Source organism: Engystomops pustulosus, chromosome 8, assembly GCF_040894005.1.
Source record: "Engystomops pustulosus chromosome 8, aEngPut4.maternal, whole genome shotgun sequence".
Classification (NCBI taxonomy): Eukaryota; Metazoa; Chordata; class Amphibia; order Anura; family Leptodactylidae; genus Engystomops; species Engystomops pustulosus.
Window position 1 is genome coordinate 114,526,657 of NC_092418.1, and position 12,070 is coordinate 114,538,726.

At 44.3% G+C, this 12,070-nt stretch overlaps 1 protein-coding gene across 2 annotated transcripts in view; it reads right to left on the minus strand.

Moving 5' to 3' along the window:
• SLC4A3 (solute carrier family 4 member 3) overlaps positions 1-11,563 on the minus strand; it is a 38,104-nt gene extending 26,541 nt beyond the window's left edge. Inside the window, exons 1-7 of one of the 2 annotated variants that reach the window (XM_072122288.1) lie at positions 10,195-11,563; positions 7,703-7,839; positions 7,416-7,596; positions 6,904-7,039; positions 6,619-6,754; positions 2,740-2,833; positions 2,447-2,631 (exon numbers count right to left, since the gene is read on the minus strand). In XM_072122288.1, coding sequence (XP_071978389.1) covers positions 2,447-2,631; positions 2,740-2,833; positions 6,619-6,754; positions 6,904-7,039; positions 7,416-7,596; positions 7,703-7,839; positions 10,195-10,396 — 1,071 coding nt within the window. In that variant the 5' untranslated portion in view covers positions 10,397-11,563. The remainder of the gene's footprint in view (positions 1-2,446; positions 2,632-2,739; positions 2,834-6,618; positions 6,755-6,903; positions 7,040-7,415; positions 7,597-7,702; positions 7,840-10,194) is intronic. The other variant, XM_072122286.1, reaches the window with a different exon arrangement.
• Positions 11,564-12,070: the final 507 nt, after the last annotated feature.

Genomic DNA, 12,070 nt, shown 5'->3' on the forward strand with positions numbered 1-12,070 from the left:
GTCTCGAATAACGAGCCCCATTGAAGTCAATGGGAGACCCGAGCATTTTTTTTATAAAACTGAACAGTAAAAGAACAGTGCAAAAAAAAATATTCCAGATGTTTGCAGATGTTTTACTTGTAAGAACACATTGAAATAACACTATTCTTCACTTTGCAGGTGTGCGCGCGTGTCTCCCGCTAAGTTAGGAGATGTGCACGAACATCTGGAATGTGAAGAATAGTGTTCTTTCAATGTGTTCTGCACTTAAATGTTCGTGTTTTCACTGTTTTTAATGTTTTAATTCTATTCTTCACATTGCAGGTGTGCGTGCGTGTCTCCCAATAGGTTCGGAGATACGCGCACACAGCTGCAAAGTGAAGAATAGAATTAAAACATTAAAAACAGTGAACACAGGAGCATTTAAGTGCAGAACACATTGAAAGAACAATATTCTTCACATTCCAGATGTTCCGAACATCTCCGAACCTAGCAGGAGACACGCGCGAACACCTGCAAAGTGAAGAATAGTGTTATTTCAATGTGTTCTTACAAGTAAAACATCTGCAAACATGTGTAATAATTTTTTTTTACAATAAAAATACTTTTATTCAATTTATTTTATTAATTTACTGCTCGATCTCGAGCCGGCGAGATACTCGTCCGAGTAACGAGCCGGTCCGAGTATGCTAATACTCAACCGAGCAGTATACTCGCTCATCTCTAAATATAATGTATTTACCAACTAGTCTAGTACATGATACACTATAAAGTGCTTCTGACCATCGTAGACCCGTCACGTTTACATTATATAAAGTAAAACGAGACTTTGTAGCCAGTGAATTATTCATTACAATCCCCGCAGCAGAGAAGTCTGCAGCACATTACATCGTCATCCCATCACGACTCCTTCCGTCCGCAGCCCCTAATAATCTCCTTATAATTGCCGAGGCTTCGTGTTTCCGTGCGAGGTGATATATATATATGTCCTGCGCTTGTAGAATCATTGTAATTAATCCAATTCATTGTAAAAACAATGGCGGGAGGGATAATGACCCGGTGTCAGCGCTACCAGAGCCACAGTCTCCCCATGTGCCAGGATGAGCCCCATTCACTACAAGTCACCCTATATAATTAGGTAATTAATAATAGCACATTAGCGTCACCCCATGAAGGCGACGCCCACCTCTGCGGGTCATAAATGCTGTAATTTTCCGGCTTCTTCTTGCCTGTAATTTTGTATCTACAGAGATAAAAGTGAAATATCTTATATTTTGGGGACAATTATGATTGTAATAGGTTCTGTGCATGGGAATAGCAGATCGGCTTAAAGGGACCTGCCATTACTGCTCAACATAGCACAAGAGGATCCTCCGATGGTCCCAATACTACACCCTAGAGGACCCTATATGATGGCTACCAGGGGCTGAGGGAGGGTAGGTACCAGTCCGTCACTGTTCTCCACTGGATACTACTGATCAGATTTCCCAATTGGCTGTTACTCTACTGACCGGCTGACATTTACTTATAGGTTCATAGACTTTTAGGAGGATATAAGAAAGTGGATCATCACACTGTCCTCCCAGCAGGCAAAGACAGTTATGTCTCTAACTGTCCATGTAATGATGCCTAGAGGCATCATGGGATTGATATCACAGCACAGAGATAGAGAACTCAAACAATCAGGATGGTGTCCGCTCAGGAGACTGCAGGGCAGGGAAGCGAGTGTCTCTCTGACAGTCTACACTTCTTTTATGTACAAAGTCATAAGGTGAATAAGGATTCCCGCAGCAGAACTTTCCTTATTATTTGCTACAATTGGGGGAAACTTATTGAAAAGAGTTTTTAAAAGGTCATGTGAAAATGAGCAGAGATGAGTCAGATTTGCCTGAGATGGGTCACTTTTAGAGGCTGCATGGGGGAGAGTCACTTCAGACACCTGTATCTTCATCTCTATCACACATAGAGAGATGCAGCTGGTGTCATGTTACAGATAAAAATCTCAGCTTCCATGTGATACAAGACAAAGTTGGAAAAGTGAGCGGCAAAAACCCAATTCCCATCTATGTATTTAACTTTCTGTATCCACAGTTCTGTCTACAGAACCACAAGCCTGATGGGATCTTAAAGACTAAATTCTAATTTATAATATGACACCATGTTTCTAGGTGCTACAGAACTGAAGTGACACTCCCTCTGCAGCCTCGAAACTTGACTCCTCTCAAGCAATATATGACTCTTCTTTGCTCATTGTCACGTGACTTTGGAGATTTTTTGTTTTATAGGTAAACAGGGGGATTTCATTAAAGAGGGAATTTTAGAAAGGACATTTCCCCATTAGTAGGGTCAAATACCTTTGGGAACCAGAATCAAAACCATCAGAACCGGTTGGGTGACTGCAGCACAGCTCCCATTTTCGGGTTATGTTCAGTAGGGCTGCTGCAGTGTGTGCTGAGGGGGCACTTACTTTATCTGACATGAGAGTAGAGATGGAGCGGCCAATCTCGTGGTAATCCATGTTAGACTGAGAAGGTCCAAGTAAAACGAACAGGAACCGCACAGGAACGGGCACCTCGAGGACGGACTCTAGCAGAACCGCGTCACTGAGCCGCACAAACGCCATAGCGGGATTAGCCAGAAACTCCACACACCCTGCGGGTTACACAACGTGTCACAGATACAATCCTATGATCTAATGAAAATAACACTCACTTCTGTGTAATAATGTATCTTAGTGCAATGTAGATCACACGTACTGACCCACAAGGACCACGGTGGCCTCTGCATGTTCCGGGATCTTCTCCATGAGTTTCCAGTGTTTTAAGCGGTGACCGTCCGGTCCGTTCAGTGTTTTCTGTAACCCAGAATAAGAAAAGAATGACATTCATAGGATAAAAAGACACTCACTAATCATTGTACTGAGACATCACTGTGTGTATTATCCCTGTACTGTGACATCACTGTGTGTATTATCCCTGTACTGTGACATCACTGTGTGTAATACCCCTGTACTGTGACATCACTGTGTGTATTATCCCTGTACTGTGACATCACTGTGTGTATTATCCCTGTACTGTGACATCACTGTGTGTATTATCCCTGTACTGTGACATCACTATGTGTATAACCCCTGTACTGTGACATCACTGTGTGTATTATCTCTGTACTGTGACATCACTGTGTGTATTATCTCTGTACTGTGACATCACTGTTTGTATTATCCCTGTACTGTGACATCAATGTGTGTATTATCCCTGTACTGTGACATCACTGTGGTTATTATCCCTGTACTGTGACATCACTGTGTGTATTATCCCTGTACTGTGACATCACTGTGTGTATTATCCTGTACTGTGACATCACGGTGTGTATTATCCCTGTACTGTGACATCACTGTGTGTATTATCCCTGTACTGTGACATCACTGTCTGTATTATCTCTGTACTGTGACATCGCTGTGTGTATTATGCCTGTACCGTGACATCACTGTGTGTAGTATCCCTGTACTGTGACATCACTGTGTGTATTATCCCTGTACTGTGACATCACTGTGTATTACCCCTGTACTGTGACATCACTGTGTGTATTATCTCTGTACTGTGACATCGCTGTGTGTATTATCTCTGTACTGTGATATCACTGTGTATATTATCCTGTACTGTGACATCACTGTGTGTATTATCCTTGTACTGTGACATCACTGTGTGTATTATCCCTGTACTGTGACATCACTGTGTATTATCCCTGTACTGTGACATCACTGTGTGTATTATCCCTGTACTGTGACATCACTGTGTGTATTATCCCTGTACCGTGACATCGCTGTGTATATTATCTCTGTACTGTGACATCACTGTGTATATTATCTCTGTACTGTGACATCACTGTGTATATTATCCCTGTACTGAGACATCACTGTGTATATTATCTCTGTACTGTGACATCACTGTGTATATTATCCCTGTACTGAGACATCTCTGTGTGTATTATCCCTGTACTGTGACATCGCTGTGTGTATTATCCCTGTACTGTGACATCACGGTGTGTATTATCCTGTACTGTGACATCACTGTGTGTATTATCCCTGTACTGTGACATCACTGTGTGTATTATCCCTGTACTTTGACATCACTGTGTGTATTATCTCTGTACTGTGACATCACTGTGTGTATTATCCCTGTACTGTGACATCACTGTGTGTATTATCCCTGTACTGTGATATCATTGTGTGTATTATCCCTGTACTGTGACATCACTGTGTGTATTATCCCTGTACTGTGACATCACTGTGTGTATTATCCCTGTACTGTGACATTACTGTGTGTATTATCCTGTACTGTGACATCACTGTGTGTATTATCCCTGTACTGTGACATCGCTGTGTGTATTATCTGTACTGTGACATCACTGTGTGTATTATCCCTGTACTGTGACATTACTGTGTGTATTATCCTGTACTGTGACATCACTGTGTGTATTATCCCTGTACTGTGACATCACTGTGTGTATTATCTGTACTGTGACATCACTGTGTGTATTACCCCTGTACTGTGACATCACTGTGTGTATTATCTCTGTACTGTGACATCACTGTGTGTATTATCCCTGTACTGTGACATCACTGTGTGTATTATCTCTGTACTGTGACATCACTGTGTGCATTATTCCTGTACTGTGACATCACTGTGTGTATTATCCCTGTACTGTGACATCACTGTGTGTATTATCTCTGTACTGTGACATCACTGTGTGTATTATCCCTGTACTGTGACATCACTGTGTGTATTATCCCTGTACTGTGACATCGCTGTGTGTATTATCTGTACTGTGACATCACTGTGTGTATTATCCCTGTACTGTGACATTACTGTGTGTATTATCCTGTACTGTGACATCACTGTGTGTATTATCCCTGTACTGTGACATCGCTGTGTGTATTATCTCTGTACTGTGACATCACTGTGTGTATTATCCCTGTACTGTGACATCACTGGGTGTATTATCCCTGTACTGTGACATCACTGTGTGTATTATTCCTGTACTGTGACATCACTGTGTGTATTATCCCCTGTACTGTGACATCACTGTGTGTATTATCCCTGTACTGTGACATCACTGTGTGTATTATCCCTGTACTGTGACATTACTGTGTGTATTATCTTGTACTGTGACATCACTGTGTGTATTATCCCTGTACTGTGACATCACTGTGTGTATTATCCCTGTACTGTGACATTACTGTGTGTATTATCCTGTACTGTGACATCACTGTGTGTATTATCCCTGTACTGTGACATCACTGTGTATGAATATTATGGCCAAAGTCTGGAGTCGCTTCCTACATCTGGTTATAGAATCAGCTTCTTGGGGAATGGAGGATGTCTCCCTTCTGTTACTTTCCATCTCGATTCAGGACCTTTGGAGGACCTTCAAAGGTCCTGAAATGGCTCTAGTGTACATGTGTATTGAGAGCATGAACGAATATACAAGGATTTTATGGGTGAAGGATCTTCTTTGTATTAAATTTGGTGGATAGTTTGGGTGCTAATGGGCTCCTGGGGCTCCTGCTACTACTCCAACCCCCTATATTGTAATCCACTCCTGCCTGTATACATGCGACTTTAGTCATCTCTCAGACCACGGTCTCTGAAGACACGGTAATAGTTAGTTGTCTGTATTAAGGATGGTGAGGAGAACCAACAGAGGGAAATGATCAAATTGTGATGACCACAACCTCATATTAAATATGGAGAAAACTAAAGACATTTTCACCAATCTTCAGATTACCAAAACAAAACCCGAATCCCATCATCAAGATAGAGCAGACCATTGAGCTGGTCCATACCTACAAATACTTGGGTGTCCTCATTGATGATAATCTGAACTGGCTAATAGAGATGAGCAGCAGGGGTGTAACTAGAAGCTGATGGGCCCCAGTGCAAAGTCTGTGCCGGGCCCCCGACTATAATGTATGGTTTATAGTAATAGTCTTCTCATATGGGAAAGTGACACCATATGGGCCCCTTAATCCTCTTGGGCCCTGGTGCGTCCGCAACCTCTGCACCCCTTCAAGTTACGCCCCTGATGAGCAGAATCGACGTTCCTGTTTGGGTTTAGTCGTGCAGCGGAAAAGCCAATCTGCGAAGTTCTAGGGGCGTCACTTTGCCCAATTGGCTATTCGGCCTCCAGTCCGGCAATACGTCTGGGTCATAGGGCTGAACCCAAACCTCTGAACACAAATGGGAACGTTGGGTCCATTCGTCTCTAGTAGCCAACAGTGACAGGATATATAAAAAGGAAAGAACATTGTTTCTCAGGAAGATAAATCCTTTCTCATCTGCAAAAAGGTCCTGATCATTTTTAGGAATTCACGATTGTGAGTATTCCAAGATTGCTAAGATTATAAAGAAGCCCCCTACATCGGTCCAGATCGATCAGGCAAAATAGACTTCGCTAATTTGTTCCCCATCTTAGCTGAACAACTGAGCAAAGCAAGCGACTGTTACCTCCAGGTGAATCATGGGACAGAGAGGATTCACAACTCAATTCACAATTCCCTAAATCAATTGATCTGTTTAATAAGACGATCACTACCAAAAGTATCCGGATCCTTCAGACAGGACCCATTGCTCAGCTCACCTGCTTGCTGTCTTGGTCATTATGGAAATTATTGTTGGCACTTTCTATGGGTGGACTGCTGGGGGTGACGTGGTTGCTGGCACCGGAAGTGGACGCGTTACGAGGATGGTGAGAATCTCTTCCATCATTGGGATGACTAACAAAAAGACATTAAAGTATACACAAGTTTCACTATAAGAGAGAGATATATATGGAATATCCAGGATCATGGACCCCATACATTATGGATCGTTGTACCTAAGTATCCATGACATGGAAGGTTATATTAGTATTTTCCCAGTTTACCTATGCTTCAACAAAAGTGACCGCAATACATTAGACCGATCAATGACTCTGATCTGGTCAGACACAACCATGGTCTCTACAATCATGTGGGCGATTCCGGGCATAGTGGTCTGGTCCAAATCCAATAGTACAGCTCCTGAAATGGAAATACAAGACATGAAACCAAAGCCATATGACAATCTGCTGATGCCCCAAAAACATACACATAAATGTCTGCCATAGCTGTCACCAAACTTTGCCTTCTCGTGGATCACGGTAGGGTTTTCAGCTGGACTCCATCTCCATCTTTATTCACCCTTATCTACTGCAATGGTGTACACCACCCTTCCAATGGGAATTCCCTAGACGTATCACTAAGATTACTAAAGCACGGGTTTAGTTTTTTTGGCACAGGATGATAAGGCTTCCTCTGACCAGGAGTAGTATACAATTCCCAATCATCCAAAAAGAACGGTCTTCACTGCTGAAATCAGATCTCCAGAAGAGACAAAAGATGACCCTACAAGACCCACCATGTGTGATGGTTTTCCTGAGCTCCAGCAAGCTACGAAACGACAATGAAGCCACATGAGGTTTCCCCCATCTTGAGGTGTCCTGCTCCACATCCTCCTCAAATTTTATCCAACGGGCAGTCTCCTTCCATTGCATTTCATGGACTCCTTCACACACCAGTTCATTCAGCTCCACGAAGACCTGGATATGTGAAAGGGTACTGAGAATAAAATCCACATTTCTATTTTGTGTGTCCATAAGTGGTGATCCAACCTTGCATGGTCAAGCAACAACTCCTTGGGCTTACCTCATGGGGTCCCTTCTTCTCAGTTTTTTTCTTGGCATAGTTTGCCTGTGGTGGGAAAACAGTGGCCTCCTTCCGGCTTGTGCGGTTCTTTGTTACTAGCTGTCTCCGAAGGGCTGGAGGTTCATCCAAGTTCAGAACTTAATTAATAAAACAAGATAAAATATGGAAAAAAAAATATATGACAAGTATACATGAACCTACTATACATTAGTCAAGAACTACCTAAGTAGAGATCAATAGGTACTATTGTGTACCCCTATTCCTTGACCATCTTAGAAGCCATCAAGCAATACCTAGAATGGCCAAGATGAAATGCTTCTCTATGCAGACAACACAGGAAGTGAGTGTGTAGCTTCAATATGGCCGCCCCTAAATTGGGAATTTGAGAGGGTTCTTTCCAAGTAAGAAGAAACTTCTGCTTACTCCCCTACCCTTATTGCAGTCTCTGTTGTATGCGGGAGAAAATTCAAGCGTTCATAAGATACAGTAATTTAAGAAGTCCCCACAGTCCGTGCTCTGATTAATACGGGAGCACGGGCAACAAATGTCTGATGTCATATCAGTCCATCTATCATATCCATCAGTCTGATGGATATCCAATGCCTTGGATATGCTGACAACACATTATCAAAGGCCAAAAATGCAGCTTGACCACAGTAAGTTAATACCATTCCCTTTCGACCAGTTATTCCTGGTGATAGCTGAAGTATGACCCCTGACGATCAACTGATCATGATGAAGCTCCAAACTTCTTATAACCTCTTTAAAAAAATTCCACTAGGCAAACAGCATAGCAACATTGGGGCAGATTTACTAAGGGTCCGAACACCGCATATTTCCAACTTGCCCTGAATTGCACAGGGGTGTTTGGTGCACGCGACCGGATTGTGGCGCATCGGCGCCGGTTTGCATGTGACACAAATCGGGAGCGAGGACGTTGGACAACCCGACTGATTCGGACAAACCACAGAATTTAAAAAACAAATTGTGATGCAAGATCAGCAGTCACATGCACCGGGAAGAAGAAGGTGAACTCCGGCAGACCTCAGCGGGGGAAGCGACACATGCAGGAAATTGGACGCACAATCTTAGTGACTCCCCGCACAGCGCATTACACACGGACAATGTACTTACATGCACCAGGAAGAAGAAGGTGAACCCTGGGGACCTGAGCAGGGAGCGACACATGCAGGATATCGGGTGCAGGATCTTAGTGACTCCCCGCACAGTGCATTATACACGGACAATGCACTTACATGCACCAGGAAGAAGAAGGAGAACTCCGGGGACCTGAGCGGGGAAGCGAAACATGCAGGATATCGGGCGCAGGATCTTAGTGACTCCCCGCACAGCGCATTATACACGGACAACGCACTTACATGCACCAGGAAGAAGAAGGTGAACTCCGGGGACCTGAGCGGGGAAGCGACCCATGCAGGATATCGGGCGCAGGATCTTAGTGACTCCCCGCACAGCACATTATACACGGACAATGCACTTACATGCACCAGGAAGAAGAAGGTGAACCCTGGGGACCTGAGCAGGGAGCGACACATGCAGGATATCGGGTGCAGGATCTTAGTGACTCCCCGAACAGTGCATTATACACGGGCAATGCACTTACATGCACCAGGAAGAAGAAGGAGAACTCCGGGGACCTGAGCGGGGAAGCGAAACATGCAGGATATCGGGCGCAGGATCTTAGTGACTCCCCGCACAGCGCATTATACACGGACAATGCACTTACATGCACTAGGAAGAAGAAGGTGAACTCCGGGGACATGAGCGGGGAAGCGACACATGCAGGATATCGGCTGCAGGATCTTAGTGACTCCCCGCACAGCGCATTATACACGGACAATGCACTTACATGCACCAGGAAGAAGGAGGTGAACTCCGGGGACCTGAGTGGGGAAGCGACACATGCAGGATATCGGGCGCACGATCTTAGTGACTCCTGGCACAGCGCATTATACACGGACAATGTACTAACATGCACCAGGAAGAAGAAGGTGAACTCCAGGGACCTGAGCGGGGAAGCGACACATGCAGAATATCGGGTGCAGGATCTTAGTGACTCCCCGCACAGCGCATTATACACGTACAATGCACTTACATACACCAGGAAGAAGAAGGTGAACTCCAGGGACCTGAGCGGGGAAGTGACACATGCAGGATATCGGGTGCAGGATCTTAGTGACTCCCCGCACAGCGCATTATACACGGACAATGCACTTACATGCACCAGGAAGAAGAAGGTGAACTCCAGGGACCTGAGCGGGGAAGCGACACTTGCAGGATATCGGGCGCAGGATCTTAGTGAATCACGGCAGACCCAAATCAACTGGATGGATAAGTAAATGTGCCCCACTATCTTTAAGCCCCTTTTTAGTATACAGTATGTTATAGGATGGCTGATAATATAATAAACAAACAATAAAACAAAGTCCTATCCATCATAGACACAGTAGAAATAAATGAATGTTACTCACGGACACCGTCATCCTCTGGATTGGACAAATGGTTTTTGATGGACTCCCAGAGATCATAGTCTTCAAAGTTCAAGACAAACTCTTCGAAGTCCTCCCGTCCTACCGAGTCCCTCATATTTCGGGTGGAACTTTCTTTCCTAACGTGTTCATTGGAGGCTTCCTCCTTCCCTTCATTTTCATCTCCTTCTTGTATGGTTCTCATTCTACCTCTCCTTGATGGTTTCCTCTAGGTTCTCAGTGATCTAGGTCTTGCTTTAGGTGTTGGCGGTGCTTGGGTCGCCCTTCAATTAACTAATATTTTCTGGAAACGTGTCACCTACTTAACTGGAGGCTAAAACCAAGGCTTGGGTTGGATCTTTTCCACATATCACAGGTGGACTTCTTCACCTGACCTGTAGCCAAACCATGGTGCAGGATGTGGTCCTTGAAATCAGAAGACAATGAAACCCCAAGAAAATGCTTTAGTTTTGAAATTACCCAATCCCTTCTCTATCCCGCCTTAATGAAACTGGAATGATTGCTTGAAGATTAACCAACGAAGGTCAATATATTCCCGTCCTAGACTATGTTTGGTCTACCTGGATCTTCTGAAGTCCATCCTATAGGATTTCCCTTTATCTCACCCTTCCTCAATGCTCTGGTGTGGTCTCCTGCCTGTCTATCTGGTGTATCTTCTATGTGTGTTGCTACCCGCCAGTTCTATTGAGTTCTCCATGTCCTCGGGACATCTCCATGGATTTCCATGACGTTCCTGGACCATCCCGTTGCCCAGTGACGATAGTCCAGGGCACGGGATCTTTTTTTAGAATGTGGTATAACACGTGAGATGGTTCCCTTCTTTCTCTAGGACATTGGGTAGAGGTCAATGGGCAACCAAAATCCAAATTGGCTCATTACATATTGTAGTATTCACTATGTATCCACAGTCCTGCAGGACATGTAGACCATTTATCTTTTGCTGTATACACAGGATAATTTTGGCATTGAACGGACATAACAGTTGCAGAACTACAACTGATCAATACTTTCCCTTGGTGTAATTATTGATTGGCTAGTAATTGATCAGTCTCTGGAGCCTCCAGCAGTTCCTGCACTTCATTCAATGTCAGAGCACAGTCATGATGAATAGGTGTGGGGGGATTGGGGCCAGGCATAAGGCTCCTCTACTCTCTGCAGAACAATTTAGGAGAACTTTTTATATAGGGGGTTCTAAACTTTTAAAGGAAAAGCCCATGAAGATCGACAATGTTAGATATTGTCCCTGGAGAGATGGGTAATCATGTCTTTGTGTGTGTGCTGTTAGTAGCAGCAGGACTGTGAAAAGTCCACATTTTAATCCAGTTCTTCAGCTCTACAAGAAACCTAAAGAGCTTTCTGCTTTTTTCGTTGAGCTGCTTCACTGTCCCCCCCCCCCCCCATATGAAGTAGTTGCACATATCCAGCGAGTTGTACTTTTGTTCTCCACAGTAATTACAGCTTTGGATTGTCAGAAGTTGCTAAATGAGACATTTTTTTGCTTTCACTGTTGTGCACGCCGTACCGTAGTAAGCAAGAGGGTGCGAGTGCTTCTCACCCCTACCCCTCTCCATAGTGATATATGGCGCACGGCGCCGTATTCCAGGTGTGCGGCACCGTACAGCTCCCGTACGGCGCTGTGTGCCCATTGCCGTCTATGGGGGCCATATATACGTCCCTCATACGGTCGTGTGAATAATGGCCTAAGGGTGAAGACACAAGTGGCGTTTTTATGTAGTTCAGCTGACATACAGGGAGTCCTTGCATCATATTTCTGTTTGATGCAAGGACTCCCATCCATATGCTTATTACCTGCCACTTGCGTGGTCCTGGGTTGGAGCAGACAGCCTGGCTCCGCCCA